General features: G+C 39.3%; 1 protein-coding gene across 1 annotated transcript; it reads right to left on the reverse strand.

Annotated features, from left to right (window-relative positions):
- Positions 1-236: 236 nt before the first annotated feature.
- LOC120035116 (zinc finger protein 345-like) lies at positions 237-1,961 on the reverse strand. Its single transcript, XM_038981909.1, has 2 exons — positions 1,922-1,961; positions 237-1,329 (listed from the first exon to the last, which is right to left on the reverse strand). The coding sequence occupies exons 1-2, from the start codon at positions 1,956-1,958 to the stop codon at positions 740-742; spliced, it is 627 nt and encodes a 208-aa protein (XP_038837837.1). The 5' UTR covers positions 1,959-1,961; the 3' UTR covers positions 237-739.
- Positions 1,962-17,523: the final 15,562 nt, after the last annotated feature.

Raw genomic sequence — 17,523 nt, forward strand, 5'->3', positions numbered from 1 at the left:
TTTAGTGTTAAATTTACACAAAGGTTATAAATGAGGCCCTTGCAGAGAAAATAAACTGGCCTCAAAACAACTCCCTACTTGGAGTCAGACAATCAACAGTGAATACATAGAATGATGAAGATGAGAGAATCCTTCTCTGGGTGTGAGTTGCTACATAGAATGATGAAGATGAGAGAATCCTTCTCTGGGTGTGAGTTGCTAATATCTGACAAGAGGAACAACAAAGGAGAGGAGATGTGTATTTTATTGTGATATCAAAAACAGATTTAAATCTTGCCATGTTTATGATTAGAGGGGGTATACATTTCAGTTCAAAGATTAGTTAAATATTTACAGTTAATATACACATGCGTAATTTACTATATTCAAATGTGAGTTCTGTGAATATCATATCAGAATAATTCAACATGATCTATCCGAGTTGGGGTCAATTCCAAATTTTACTAATTGGAAAACATTGGAAGAGAATTGGAATTTAAATTGTACTTCCTGAACTAACCCCAAACCTGGTATCTATGTACAAAAGACATCAGTCATGTTTCTTGATAGAATATAAAGTTACTGAATCTCATTGTCACATTACCATCCCATTTACAAGTGAAATCTTCTTTACTCTTTAAGAACACTGGTGTGTCTTTAGATTTCGAATATAAGTATTCCGACACTGGGAACAGTGGAACATCTTCTCTCCTGTGTGAATGTGCTGGTGTGTTCTGAGATTACTCTTGACAAACTCTTCCTACACTGGGAGCAGAGGAACGGTTTCTATCCTGTGTGAGTGCGCTGGATGTGCTGTTAGAACGTGTATGAAACCAAAGCTCTTCCCACACTTGGAGCAGTGGAACGGCTTCTCTCCTGTGTGAATGCGCTGGTGTATCTTTAAATTTCCTGACTCCCTGAAACTCTTCCCACACTGGGAGCAGTGGAACGGCTTCTCTCCTGTGTGAGTGAGCTGGTGTCTATTGTAATCACTCCCTGTATTGAAACTCTTCCCACACTGGGAGCAGTGGAACGGCCTCTCTCCTGTGTGAATGCGTTGGTGTGTTCTGAGAAGATCTTTAATGACGCTCTCCCCACACTGTGGTGTGGCCGTGGCCGTGCCTTGTCCGTCTCTTTCTGTTTCCTGGTGGGAGCTGGGTTGAATGAACCTGTGGTGGTTCCATGGTGTTGTGAGCTGCTGAAGGACATGAGATTCTCTGATCTCTCCACTCCTCAACAGTCTGACATACATATCATGGTGACATCTCTTTATGTGTTTGAGGAGGAAGAGGTGATAGGAGAACGGACAGCCAGAGCACGAGAAGATCTGGAAAGACTCCATGTTCACATCTGTGTAAGAGTGTGTGAGTGAGAGAGGGAGAAAGAGAGCAATTAAGAGAAGGGAAATCACAACAAATACAATACATTTACAATCTAGATATTATCCCGACCCTGTCACCTGAACAGGAACGTCTCAGGACATGATAATACACAACAGAAAACATTGTTTAAACGCAATGATGAATTTGTCATTAGCTAAAATCTGATCCCAATTTAATGGAAACCTTTCCATTAAACTGGGATCAGATTTTCACGCAAATATTCCAAAATTCACATTCAAAACAATATGCGCATTTTCCCGCTATCAAACTGACTTAAAAAGCTGCGTGTGATAACTTATTGCACGTAACAATAACCTCTTAACTCTGATGCCGTTTGGTGGCATTTTCTAAAATGATGCATAATATTAATTGTTTCTGCTGTATATTGTATATCAATATTCACTGATATACAGTGCCTTCAGAAAGTATTCAGACCCCTTGACTTTTTCCACATTGTTACATTACAGTGTTAATGTAAAATGGATTACATTGTTTTTTTTCTCAGCAATCCACACCCATAATGACAAATAGAAATACCTTATTTACATACGTATTCAGACCTTTTTCTATGAGACTCGAAATTGAGCTCATGTGCATCCGGTTTCCATTGATCATCCTTGAGATGTTTCTACAACTTGATTGGAGTCCACCTGTGGTAAATTCAATTGATTGGACATGAATAGGAAAGGCACACACACCTGTCTATATAAAAGGTTTCACAGTTGACAGTCCATGTCAGAGCAAAAACCAAGTCGTGAGGTTGAAGGAATTCCAAATCAAGTCTAATTTTATTGGTCACATACACGTGTTCAGCAGATGTTATTGCGGGTGTAGCGAAATGCTTGTGTTTCTAGCTCCGACAGTGCAGTAGTATCTAACGAGTAATATCTATCAATTTCACAACATATACCCAATACACACAAATCTAAGTAAAGGAATGATGAATTAAGAATATATAAATATTTGGATGAGCAATGTCAGAGCGGCATAGACTAAGATACAGTAGAATAGAATAAAGTATATACATATGACATGAGTAATGCAAGATATGTAAATATTATTAAAGTGACTAGTGTTCCATTTATTAAAGTGGCCAGTGATTTCAAATCTATGTATATAGAAAGATGCCTCTATGTGCTAGTGATGGCTGTTTAACAGTCTGATGGCCTTGAGATAGGAGCTGTTTTTCCAGTCTCTCAGTCCCAGCTTTGATACCCCTGTACTGACCTCACCTTCTGGATGAGCAATCAAGGGGGGGGGCCTTGGTCAGGGAGGTGACCAAGAACCCGATGGTCACTCTGACAGAGCTCCATGCTGTGGGGATGTTTTACGTATAATTTCAATCTATCTAATCGAATAGAATCCACAGATTGTGATTTGAAGATAAATACTTTTAATAAGAGTATTAGTAATTTACTGACCCGGTCTCTCCAGATCTCCTAACAGTACTATTTCTAGGGTCAATTTTAGATCAATGCTATGCATTTTCAGCCATTCCTGAACCTATGACCAGAAACAGGCTACCTGAGGCCAATACCAGAATACATGCTCTATTGATTCTGTATCCTTAAAACAAAATCCGCAGAGCTTCGATGATTTTATGCCCCAAATATTCAACATTTTGTTTATGGCAAGAATTCTATATAATAATTTCAGCTGAAAAGCACAAAGTCTTGAATCTTGCGTTGTTTTATATATCAACTCATACACCCTGTACCATGGAATCGGTACATCAAAAATCTCTTCCCAACTATTTTGCAATCTGTATGGCACAGTTGTCAACATCCTGGTCCTCAAATGAAACTGGTATACTTTCCTATTTATGCTACCTTAATTCCTCCGCCAGTTTTGATCCTTTATATTGGGCAGACAGACCAGTTCCCTACCTCCTACCGCTGCCACTCGCCTCCTCCATTTTTGGGGCAATGCTGTAATCAATTGGTTGTACTTTTGGATTGAGCAGACCTTTACGTACAATTCTGATAACTCCATGAAGGACATAACTCTACCATTCCAATTTACAATATAATTTAAGAACAAAATACCAGTTTCAAACATCTTTCCCATAAATACATGTATTTTATCAACCAGCACATTTGAATTCAGACGTAATATTTGTTCTATCTTTTCAGGGGGATGAAATTGTAGCCAGCTCTGAAATGCTTGTTTGAAAAAGAGAGATACTTTGAAAAAATGGCAATCTGCACAATGGCAAAAAGGCCATTTTTAAACAATGGATGAGCTTTTCTTAGTAATCTACTTGAGAACCATTTAGGGTTCAAATAAAACTTTTGAATGAGTGAAGCATTTAGAGAGAGGTTTAGTGCTTTTATATTTAATAATCTCAACCCACCCAATTCATATTCATTATATAGATAGGCACATTTTATTTTGTCTGGTTTAGATTCCCAGATAAAGCAAAATATTTTTTGCTCATATGATTTGAAAAACAAATCATCAGGAGTAGGCTGCGCCATAAGTGAGTAAACTGAGATATGACTAAGGAGTTAATCAGGGCAATTCTTCCATAAATAGAAAGGTATTTACCTTTCCATGGTTGCAGGATCTTGTCTATTTTTACAAGTTTTCTATTGAAAACCATTGTGGAGAGCTTATTTATATATTTTGTGATGTAAATAACGAGTATGTCTACTTCACCATCAGCCCATTTTATAGGTAAACTGCAGGGTAATGTAAAAGTTGTATTTTTTAAGGATCCAATACGTAACATTGTAAACTTATCATAATTAGTCCAGAGAGTACAGAAAAGTTACCTAGATCTTCAATGAGACATTGATTTAAAATCATCTAATGTTGTTATTGGATTTGATTTTAATAGTTAGCATTTCGATGGCCATAACGAATAGATATGGTGACAGCGGACACCCTTGTTTAACTCCTCTTGACAATTCAAAACTCTGAGAAGTAGCCGTTATTTACTATTTTACACCTGGGGTTGCTATACATTATTTTTACCCATTTTATAAGAGAATTACCAAAATTGAAAAAAATCCAGGCATTTATAAATAAAATCCAGTCTTACTTTATAAATACCTTTTCAAAATCCGCTATAAATACTATTCCTGGCTTCTTATACGTTTCATGATGTTCTATTATTTCTAGTAGTTGTCGTATATTATCTCCAATGTATCGTTCATGTAAAAAACCTGTCTGATCAGGATGAACAATACCTAGTAAAACCCTTTTAAGTGCTATGCATTTTGCTAGTATTTTTGCATCACAACATTGAAGTGCAAGGGGCCTCCAGTTTTTTTGATAGACTGGTTCTTTATATTTGCCATCTGGGTCTTGTTTTAATAATAGAGAAATCAGACCTTCCTGCTGAGTACCTGACAGACTACCATTTCTATAGGAGTAGTTAAAACAATCTAACAATGGAGCTTTTAGTATATCAAAAAATACTTGACATACCTCTACCGGTATGCCATCAAGCCCTGGGGTTTTTCCAGACTGAAAGGATTTAATAGCCTCAAAGTTATTCTTCTGTAATTTGGCCTTCGCACTGATCTTTCTGTACGTTTGTAAAAAAGAATTGTTGAATAATTTGGAAAGAATTCCTTACCGTAATCTTCATTCAGTGGGAGAGGATGAGACAGAAAAGAGAGCATCTGCCTAAAATAATTAGCTTCCTCTTTTAAAATATCATTCGGAGAATCATAGGTGACTCCGTTTTCAGTAACGAGATTCTGCAAATTATTTTTGTTAGCATTCCTGTATTGGAGATTCAGGAAGAATTTTGTGCATTTTTCTCCATATTCCATCCAGTTTGCTTAATTTTTGTAATAGATTACATTAGATCGTTCTTGAATAAGTTCAAGTTCTTTTTGTTTTTCCTCTAACTTATTTTGTATCTCTGTAGTATCGTTTTTATTGCCATCTACCTGTACTATTAGTTCATGGATTTTCCTTGTTAGTCTCTTTAGCCAGAAACTGCTTTTTTTTTAAATTATTGATGAATATTGAATTGAATGACCCCTGAAGGTACATTTAAAAAGGTATACCAAACAATAAGGGGATTTGCTGAACCTATATTATACTGGAACATTTATTTTGTCTTATTTTTAACTAAGTTGTCCTCCAGTAAACTTTGATAAAATTTCCAATATCCCCGTCCACGTGGAAAATCTATAAGAGTTATGTGAATGCCAATTAGATGATGATCCGATCACATTCTGTCTCCTATTAAAACTTTTTTTTACCTTTGATGCAAGAGAGGAAGAGACAAGAAAGTAGTCAAGACGACTAGCTTGATTAAGTCTCCTCCATGTATATCTCACTAGGTCAGGGTTTTTTAGTCTCCAAATATCCACTATTTCTAATGTGTCCATAATATTTGTGATTTCCTTAAGGGCACGTGATGATAGTTTGTAGAGTGATTACCTTTACGCTCCATTGAGGTACTTAACACTGTGTTATAGAGTTAGGAAGTTTATGAGTAATGACTAAACAATGTTTACATTTAGATAAAACTATAACTAATTGAATTCTACCCTGTATTATTATTATATCTGATTAATCATGTTAATTCATAAGGAAGGGATTATGTAGCATGAAAAAGGAGTAATTAAAACATAATAAACACCATTCCAACTTAGTTGGAGAGGTGTGTGGTGAGGGTTATAAAGTAAGCAAAAAGGATCGTTAAACTATGGTTGAACCGACCCAAATTAGCCCTGAGATGTTTAGATAAGGCAGTGAGTAACTTCTTAGGTGTCCATTATCTTGAGTTGTCTGCTAAAGTGGTAATAAATTATAGTGAGCCTTCAGGAGAATAAATGATATTGTGTGTCATGTGTGTGCGCGCTGGTGAGTTGGAATGAACTTTTGAACCTGTTTTATCTTGGTCAAGAGGAGGAGCTTTATTCTGTAACCAATGACGTCATATTTTGTATATAAACTGTTGTTTGTGGTTAAATGGGAGCGCGCTCACGAGAATAAATACTATTATCTAATTCTAATAAGACTGGACCCTGTCTATTTTATGTTAATAACTATCTTACAAATTCTTAGAAATAGACAGATTGATTTTAATTAATGAGTACATAAAGGAATTATAAAATTCCCCTAACATATAGTCTCCTACCATAATGATAAGATCATTTGTTGCCTGTAAGTTCAATAAATTGGTATAAATGTTTTCGAAGTGTGGATCCTGATTTGGACCATATATATTAATGAGCCAAATCAATTTTCGTCCACTTTCATATTCAAAAGGATCCACCTTCCTTGCGAATCATTCCTGACTATTTGCACATTCAGATCGACAATTTTTGGTAATATCATCATACCCTTTGAGTTCCTTTGTCAATGACAGAAAATTATTTCACCACCCCATTCCTTTTTCCACACAACTTCATCTAAGAATGTAGAGTGAGTTTCCTGTAAACAGTATATGTTATATTCCTTTTCTTTTAGCCATGTGAAGACTGATCTTTTTTTATAATCTGCTAAATCTTTACAATTATAACTGGCTATACTTACTTCACCCCTTACTATAACTAGATACTATTCTCAGTCTAAATTGACCATAATTAGTGCTTGTAAAGTTACTGCCATCAGAGGTATTATGAAGGTCAAAATTAGAGCTTTCAAATGTCTGATATTTAGAATTCAAGAAATAGGTTCTAGCAATATTTGTTTTATTCCCTTGCCTGTTTGCCTGTGAGCCAATGCCACAGATGTTAGAAAATTGAGAAAATATATTATGTGTGTAGCAAATCTGAGTAGGTTGATTATGGCTGCAATCCCGGTAACGGGATCGATATGACAAAAACAAAAAAAAGTGCAGGGCGCCAAATTCAAAAAACAGAAATCTCATAATTAAAATTCCTCAGACATTCATGTGTCTTATATCATTTTAAAGGTAATCTTGTTGTTAATCCCACCAAAGTGTCCGATTTCAAATAGGCTTTTCAGCGAAAGCACTACAAACGATTATGTTAGGTCACCACAAAACCACACTAAGCACAGGCATTTTTTCCAGCGAAAGATAGCTTTCACAAAAACCAGAAATAGAGATAAAATTAATCACTAACCTTTGATTATTTTCATCAGATGACACTCATAGGACTTCATGTTACACAATACATGCATGTTTTGTTTGATTAAGTTCATATTTATATAAAAAAATCTGAGTTTACATTGACGCGTTAGATTCACTAGTTGCAAAAACATCAAGTGACTTTGCATAGCCACATCGTTTCAACAGAAATACTCATCATAAATATAGATGATAATACAAGTTATACACATGGAATTATAGATATACCTCTCCTTAATGCAACCGCTGTGTCAGATTTCAAAAAAACTTTACGGACTAAATAAACCATGCAATAATCTGAGACGGAGCTCAGAACAATAGCCAAATTAGCCGCCATGTTGGACTCAACAGAAACCAGAAAATACATGATAAATGTTTCCTTACCTTTGATGAATTCATCAGAATGCAGTCCTAGGAATCCCAGGTCCACAATAAATGCTTCATTTGTTCGTTAATGTCCGTTATTTATGTCAAATTAGCTACTTTGGTTCGCGCCTTCGGTAAACAATTCCAAAGTCACAACGCGCCTCTGTCCAAAAAAATCCGTAACAGTCAGTAGAAACATGTCAAACGATGTACTGAATCAATCTTTAGAATGTTGTTAACATACATCTTGAATAACGTTCCAACCGGAAAATTAAATTGACTTCAGAAGAGCGGTGGAACGGAGGTCCTCCTCATGTGAAGGCGCATGGTGAATGCGTGATCAGCCCGTGGAAGTGATTACTCATTCCTGTCTCCTTCGGCCCCCCTTCACATTAGATTCATCAGACAAAGTTCTATTGACTGTTGACATCTCATGCATGCTTCAGTGTCGCTTGCCTCGAAGCGAGCATATAAGGTATTTAGCTCGTCTGGTAGGCTGGGTTTCCCTTTGTACTCCGTAATAGTTTGCAAGCCCTGCTACATCCGACGAGCGTCAGAGCCGGTGTAGTAGGATTCAATCTTAGTCCTGTATTGACGCTTTGTCTGTTTGATGGTTCGTCTGGGGGCTTAGAGGAATTTCTTATAAGCGTCCAGATTAGTGTCCCGCTCCTTGAAAGTGGCAGCTCTCGCCTTTAGCTCGATGTGGATGTTGCCAATAATCCATTGCTTCTGGTTGGGATATGTACGTACGTACACTGTGGGGACAACGTCGTCGATGCACTTTTTGATAAAGCCGGGTGACTGAGATGGTATACTCCTCAATGCCATTGGATGAATCACGGAACATATTCCAGTTTGTGCTAGAAAAACAGTCCTGTAGCGTAGCATCCGTGGTATCTGACCACTTTTGTATTGAGCGAGTCACTGATAGTTCCTGCTTTAGTTTTTGCTTGTAAGCAGGAATCAGGAGGATAGAATTATGGTCAGATTTGCCGAATGGAGGGCGAGGGAGAGCTTTGTATGCGTCTCTGTGTGATGAGAAAAGGTGGTCTGGAGTGGTTGATCATTGCTATACAACCATTATCAGGCCTTGCCATAGTTTTGACTAAAATCTACCTCGGCCACTCAGGAACATCCGCTGTCTTCTAGATAAGCGGATAGCTAACTGTTAACGTTAGATAGCTTACCGATAACTAGCTAATGTTTATCCGGACGAGTGGTCCAATCCCCATCTTCAAATATTACAGCAACTACATAAACTTTCATTTGTGTTAGGTTTGTCCATGCTATGCTAGCCAGAAGATTCCCACCCTACCATTACACTTGTTTACATTGCGCTGCACTGGGGTCTCAGGCCTATCAAACCATGATGACATTATCTCTCATGGGTAATAGAAGCTGTTGTACACCAAGGGCACAGATATAAAAAATCTTTGCTAACTAGCTCCTTGTTCTACAGGTGCATCAAAATGAATTGAAAAGTAATTCTCCAGTAAAAAATAAACGTCAGTCTTTCTTCTAACCTAAGCTAGAGTTGCGTCTACGGCCATTTTTCTATCACCAACACTTGATGCTAGCTAGCTAACTAGGCTAACATTTGCAAAGCTAGCTAAAAATGCTTAGCTTGCTGCCAAAGACATTGCTAAGACTATATAAAGTATACAATCAAATAAATATATAGAATGTTATTTCAAAACAACAGTACACCGAACACTATATAGCTATAATAAAGCTAACGTTAGCTAGCTAACGAGAAGCTGATCTATTTTCTTGGCTCACGTCATTTCTATTGAGAAAATACCATACACCTGACACCGGACATAGGATTTCCCAGATTTTCGCCAAAATGTACATTACTGTTCAAAAGTTTGGGGTCACTTACAAAGGTCCTTGTTTTTGAAAGAAAATCCCAAAAAATGTGTCTATTAAAATAACATCAAATTGAGTAGAATGTTTTATTTTACCTTTATTTAACTAGGCAAGTCAGTTAAGAACAAATTCTTATTTTCAATGACGGCCTAGGAACAGTGGGTTAACTGCCTTGTTCAGGGGCAGAACCACATTTTTACCATGTCAGCTCGGGGATTCGATCTTGCAACCTTTCGGTTACTAGTCCAACTCTCTAACCACTAGGCTAATTGTTAATGTTGTACATGACTATTGTAGCTGGAAGCGGCTGATTTTTTATGGAATATCTACATAGGCGTGCAGAGGCCCATTATCAGCAACCATCACTCCTGTGTTGTGTTAGCTAATCCAATTTTATCGTTTTAAAAGGCTAATAATTGATCATTAGAAAACCCTTTTGCAATTATGTTAGCACAGCTGAAAACTGTTGTCCTGATTAAAGAAGCAATACAACTGTCCTTCTTTAGACTAGTTGAGTATCTGGAGCATCAGTATTTGTGGGTTCGATTACAGGCTCAAAATGGCCAGAAACAAATAACTTTCTTCTGAAACTCGTCAGTCTATTCTTGTTCTGAAAATGAAGGCGAGAAATTGTCAAGAAACTGACGCTCGTACAACGCTGTGTACTACTCCCTTCACAGAACAGCACAAACTGGCTCTAACCAGAATAGAAAGAGGAGTGGGAGTGCACATCTGAGCAAGAGGACAAGTACATTAGATTGTCTAGTTTGAGAAACAGATGCCTCACAAGTCCTCAAATGGCAGCTTCATTAAATAATATTCGCAAAACACCAGCCTCAACGTCAACAGTGAAGAGGCGACTCGGGGATGCTGGCCTTCTAGGCAGAGTTGCAAAGAAAAAGCCATATCTCAGACTGGCCAATAAAAATAAAAGATTAAGATGGGCAAAAGAACACAGACACTGGACAGAGATATGGCTTTTAACTCTGCCTAGAAGGCCAGCGTCCCAGAGTCGCCTCTTCACAGTTGATGTGACATGCCATTGGAACACAGTGATGGATGCTGATAAATGTAGATATTCCATTAAAAAATGTATTTATTTATTTATTTTTAAAGCAGCCGTTTCCAGCTACAATAGTAATTTACAACATTAACAATGTGTACACTGTATTTCTGATCAATTTGATGTTATTTTAATGAACAAAAAGTGCTTTTCTTTAAAAATCATGGTCAAAATCAAGTGACAGCAAACTTTTGAACGGTAGTGTATGTCCCAACCCCGGAAATGAGAGAAAGGACTATTAAGACACTGCGGAGCCGGCGCGAGATATGGGTCAGAAACAACATACCTCATTTTTATTTAACCTTTATTTAACTAGGCAAGTCAGTTAAGAACAAATTCTTATATGGTCAATCCGACAGCTGAAGAGGCCGTACAGCATTTACTGCGATGCAGCCTCCCGCAGACGTCATGGCTTTCATACTTCTTGCACTTAGCGGAGCACAGCAGAGCTATTGGGAAGGAAGTGAGTTTGTGTTTACACAAGACGTACCGCCCCCACCTACTGTCAACAAGTCATGCCAACGCAGAGCTATATGGAAGCCCGACACATTGTTACAAATTGTGGTAATTTGCACTTGTGACGTAGTTAAAGGTGTAGGGCTGGAGCAAGCAGGGAATGGCATCGCTTGAGAGGGCAATATGCATGTCAGGAGAAATGTAGTATTATCATAAGGAGACATACTTGAATTGCAGAGGAGGAATGGGGGGGGGCAGAAGAGGTTGAAGAGAAAGAGGGAGGTAGAGGGAGGGAGGTAGAGTGTAAGCAGAGTGAGCTGTACGCCAGATCGAAGACAGGAGGAGAAATGGAAGTGAATGAGGGCGAAGTATCGGAGGTGGTAGGTGTGGTGAAGTTATCCGAGCCAGAGGCACCGAGGGTCAGGTTGAGTCTGATGGTAGGAGTGACATTTTTGGAAAAAGTGGAACCTTGCCTTTTGGCTGATCCATTTGTGTTTTCAGGGTGGGTTAAAACGGAGTTATGTGCCGTGGAATCGGTGAAGGTAACCCGAAGTGGTCTTGTGATAATTGTTTGTGTTTCTGTTGGTGAGAGGGAGAAGGTGCTCCGCATCAAACGACTGGGGACAAGAGATGTGAATTGTTTTCGCTCTCAAGAAAAGGGCGAGTGATTACTGGCGTAGCGATAAATGTGAAAGTGGACCAACTGAAGATAAATATTTCCGGTGTTTGTGATGCTCGTTATTTGGTGCGACGCAGACAGGGTGGCTTGAGTGGAGAAACAGAGTCGTTGTCTGTTCTTTTGCGTTTTGATGTTGAGTCTTTGCCCGACAAAGTGACGTTAGAACATACACTCAATGACCAAAAGTGTGTAGACACCTGCTCGTCGAACATCTCATTCCAAAATCATAGGTATTAATATGGATTTGGTCCCCCCCTTGCTGGTACATCAGCCTCCACTCTTTTGGGAAGGCTTTCCACTAGATGTTGGAACATTGCTGCAGGGACTTGCTTTCTTCAACCATAAGAGCATTAGTGAGGTTGGGCACCGATGTTATCCAATTAGGCCTGGCTCGCAGTCAGCGTTCCAATTCATGCCAAAGGTGTTTGATGAGGTTAAGGTCAGGGCTCTGTGCAGGCCAATCCACACCGATCTCGACAAACCATTTCTGTATCGACCTCGCTTTGTGCACGGGGGCATTGTCATGCTGAAAAAATAAAGGGCCTTCCCCAAACTGTTGCCACAAAGTTGGAAGCACATAATAATCTAGAATGTCATTGTATGCTGTATCATTAAGATTTCCCTTCACTGGAACTAAGGGGCCCGAACCATGAAAAACAGCCCCAGACCATTATTCCTCCTCCACCAAATGTTACAGTTGGCACTATGCATTGGTGCAGGTAGCGTTCTCCTGGCATCCGCCAAACCCAGATTCGTCCTATGGACTGCCAGATGGTGAAGCGAGATTCATCACTCCAGAGAACGCGTTTCCACTGCTCCAGAGTCCAATGTCGGTGAGCTTTACACCACTCCAGCCGACGCTTGGCATTGCGCATGATCTTATGCATGTGTGGCTACTCAGCCATGGAAACCCATTTCATGAAGCTCCCGACGAACAGTTATTGTGCTGATGTTGCTTCCAGAGGCAGTTTGGAACTCGGTAGTGAGTGTTGCAACCAACGACAGACGATTTTTACACACTTCAGCCCTCGGCAGTCCCGTTCTGTGAGCTTGTGTGGCCAACCACTTTACAGCTGAGCAGTTGTTACTCCTAGACGTTTCCACTTCACAATAACAGCACTTACAATTGACCGGAGCAGATCTAGCAGGGCAGAAATTTGACGAACTGACTTGTTGGAAAGGTGGCATCTTATGACGGTGCCATGTTGAAAGTCTACTGCTGTTTGCTCGATTTTATACACCTGTCAGCAACGGGTGTGGCTGAAATATCTGGATTCACTAATTTGATGGAGTGTCCATATACTTTTGTATATATAGTGTATCAGTTATCCCGTACTAGCTTTTGTACCAAATACATTACGTTGTTACATGTGTCAAGCTTATGGGCATGTGGCAGCAGAGTGTAGGAGAGAGGTTCCTAGGTGTGAGAAGTGTGCAGTAGGTCATGAGACAAAATGAATGTGTAGCATTGGGGAAAGAAGCGGTATGTATGTGTTATCTGTAGGGGTGCCCATGGGGCTGGGGATCAGAAATGTCCGGTGAGAGTGAGGCAGGTTGAGGCTACCAGGGTTAGAGTATTGCAGAACTTGTCATATGCGGAAGCAGTGAAGAAATTATAGGAAGATGGGTCAAGGGGGAGGGATCCTGAGAGAAGTGGTGTAAGTAGTAGCTCTGTACCAGTACAAATGGACAGGCCAACAAGTGATATATGCTTCAGTAATATTATATGCAGAGAAGTATTTGGGTGTACGAGATTTGACATCAGAAGAGTTACAGGGTGTTGATCGGTGGTGTCCCATCCTTTCAGGCTATTGGCCTGAGGTACAACTAGATTTAGTAGAATATGGTGGTGGGTTTTTAACGAGTGTTGGGTTATATGGTAGTGTATTTGTTGATTTCTACCTTTTTTTCCAAGCAAAGAGTAAGGGAGTTATACTCCAGTCTAGTTGGTGGCGGTAATGCAATATTTATTCAATGCCAACAACCATTAAAACTCATTGAAGAAGATACAAAATGTGAGATGTGCAAGGGCATGTGGTATGGAGCTTGATTTGGCATCTGCATGCCCCGCAATTGCGTCACACACTCCATAAAAAGCCTAGACCATATTTCACATTTTAGGATCAAGCATAAATTGGCTTTTATTCCGAACCCAGTGCAGCTCAGTGTAAACAAGCATAATGCTAGGGTCGGGATCTACTGGCTAGATAGATACAGTAACATTAGGCTAGATATTTTTCAACTCACCTCATCGGAAGAATTTATAATCCTAATGAATTTGCAGTTGTCCATTGACGACTCTCTTAGTCCCAGACTGAGACGGTAGCTGCTGCTCTTACTAAATTACATACATAAATTAAAATACAAATTGGTTATAATAACAAGAACGTTGTAATTTTCAACCAGGTATTGTAAATTACTAGCCTTTTGAAACCGTTGCTGGAAAAAGACAGCTACATAATCCACAGTTTCTAAACCCAAAGGCGCAACATCACGAGACTTCCAGGAACGCTTGCGAAGCAGATCAGGTCGGGGTTTGGGGTATGAGAGAAGTGACAAATTATTCCTTAGTTGTTCATTTTCTCGAAATCTAAAGGCAAAACCTAGATTCGAGCCAATGTCTTAAGTAGTTGAACATGGTATTACTCCAACCTCGTGAAAATGACAAACTGACACGTTTTCATTTTCGTCAAAAACTATTTTATATCGAACGAGTGCCTTTGAGTTTACGGTTTGCACATGCGCAGTATTGCGCGAGACGACAGTAACAATGAGAACGTCTTTGACAGTAAAACCAGATGACATGTTTCTGCGCATGAGTTTAGCTAGATAACATCGCCTACAAGCGTGATGGGGGATTTCTATTGGAGAAGCAGTTTCTGCCTATCTTTATAATGTACTGTCTTCGAACTGACGTCTACTGCGCAGACGTTGCATGCATCAACCAATGATTGTGTCATCCTTTTCTTTTTCTTATGTATAATGGCGGTCCGCAAACAAGCGTCAAGAGGTGCATGCCGCCTCCTACTGTACGGGTGGTAAACAAACAAAAAAATCCATAGTAGGAAAGGGGGAAAAGACAGACATCACACATAAAAACTAAAATACGATACAAAGTCCACCTTTTTAACTCCCTAGGTTGTCGAGCAATATTCACTGGTGCAGGCTCTACTACCATTGCATATTCAATGCTACTCACTCCTTCGACTCGTCTCTCCGCCTCCAGATAGGACACAAGCTGGCTAACCCTTTACTCAGGCCACCTCTGTCTCCTTCACCCAGGCCACTTCTGGCTCCTTCACCCAGGCCACCTCTGGCTCCTTCACCCAGGAATTTGGGTGCATGTTCCCCACCACAATTGCAACATATAACCTCCGCTGGCATTCGATACTCTTCCGTTCTGCATTTACTTGCCAGATGACAAAATCTTTGACACTGAAGAGGTTTATGCATGAAGGCTCTTACATGGTATCTCATGTAGCCCGACTTTACACGAGAAGGGAGAGACTCTTAATCAAAGAGGAAAAGTATGGATGAAGTGAGTTTCTTCACTCCATCTACCAATACGGGTCAGTTGACGTGCACCAACCACTCCACTTACATCCTCAGGTATTTCATCTGCACGCACTTCATGCGCCACCCCAGAGATAACCCCCTTGATAGGCACTCTGCTTTGAAGATCCATACACAAAACATTTCACTCCGATATCTTTTTGAGGCAGAAAGCCCACTTATTCTGCTCCGCTGATCTAAAAATCTGAATAAGACCATCTCTACAGTGTCATCGACAGACAGATTGCTATAACTGTGGGGCACGTTCCTATGCCCAGGCATTGCTGACGCCCGCCAGATCCTACAAATATCTGGATAGGTATTTTACGTATTTGCTGACCACATCATACGTCATAGCAATCTGTCAGTCGATGACGTAGCACGCAACCATTGGTTGATGCACACAACGTCTGAGCAGGGGAACGCAACTATTATGTGGTTAGCTGATAAATACCCATCCAGGCAGCAACGTCTGTGCAGAGGAACGAGCCCACAGTCTCTCCCAACTGACGGAGTTACATTTTGCGAGCCAGCCCACTCTGGTCTGCAAGACGGTTGCAACCTGGCCTCAGAGCATTTAGTATTATTCTTTACGTGTTTACTGGACACTCCATTTAGTATTATTCATTACGTATTTACGGGACACTCCATTTAGTATTATTCTTTATGTATTTACGGGACACTCCGTTTAGCATTATTCTTTATGTATTTACGGGACACTCCATTTAGCATTATTCTTTACGTATTTACGGGACACTCCATTTAGTATTATTCTTTATGTATTTACGGGACACTCCATTTAGCATTATTCTTTATGTATTTACGGGACACTCCATTTAGTATTATTCTTTATGTATTTATGGGACACTCCATTTAGCATTATTTAGGGAAAACCATGGAATTTATTGAAAGATCCAGGAATTTTTCAACCCTACTTCTGAGACAATGGCAAGTATGTGGTCTGGAGGTAATGTGATTTAAAATAAAAAATGGATTCAAACAGTTTGATGTGTAGTCTTTGTCACCTTACAGAACCCTTTGTCACAGCTAATACCCTTTTTATCAGAGAAACATTTTTTCTTAGAAACCTTTCAGAGGTGAACATCTTTAATGAATCGGTTAACTGAAAAAGTATGTAATGGGCCAGGAATAGTAGCAACAGCAAATGACAATCCAAAGAAACAAATTATTAATGCCTACCATGAGTGTATACTAAACCTTTTTTTAGGCTGAAATGTTGGACACCCCTGCTCTAGCATGTCATAATTTTTAACATGTGTGTGTATTGTTGTCTCATCTCCAGCGGCGATCGGAGCTAGCGACAAAACAACAAGAGCCAACAGCAACACAGCTGATAACACTGTCGAAGACATGGACCATACAGAGTCACATCTAGGTTAGGGTTAGGGAAATGAGCCCAATAGCATATTTGTAAAAAAATATATATATATATTATTATTTTAAACATATTGGACTATGTACATAGACTATGCATGGTCCATATTATCAGGTATGCTATTAGCAATAAGCATTATCACCCGTAGCCAAACTGATGCAGTATAGGGATGACCATCTGCCCATCTGCATTTACCACAGTGTTGGGGAAGCTACTCTGAAAATATAGTTTACCAAGCTACCAATTACTTTACACTGGAAGAAGTTAAGATACACTAAAGCTACCCTTAAGAAAAACACTAAAGCTACCCTTAAGAAAAACACAGGCTAATCATTAGCTAATCCCTAGTTAGCATGTATTGATGAATGTAAACATGAAAACACATTAATAAGCTATTTGGCTTCAGATAATCAAACACAAGAGGCATGGCAGTGCCACTCATAGTCCTAGATATACCAAGAACCGTATGAAACCTTAAAGACAGAATAACACAATACAAAATGAACAATTGAAACGTATTTTTAGGCGAAGGTGTCTGAGTGTAATCATGTTGGCCATATTGTATTCTGAATAAAATTGATTTACACCAAAACAGTCTTTATGGTCATTAGTATTATGGCAGCCATATTGGATTTTGAATGTCATGATGGATTTGAGGCTAAATCCAGTGCGGACCCAAAGATAATCTGTGGTGTCCCCCTGACTAAATTACAAATGTAG

The sequence above is a fragment of the Salvelinus namaycush genome, chromosome 42 (genome assembly GCF_016432855.1).
Source record: "Salvelinus namaycush isolate Seneca chromosome 42, SaNama_1.0, whole genome shotgun sequence".
NCBI lineage: Eukaryota > Metazoa > Chordata > Actinopteri > Salmoniformes > Salmonidae > Salvelinus > Salvelinus namaycush.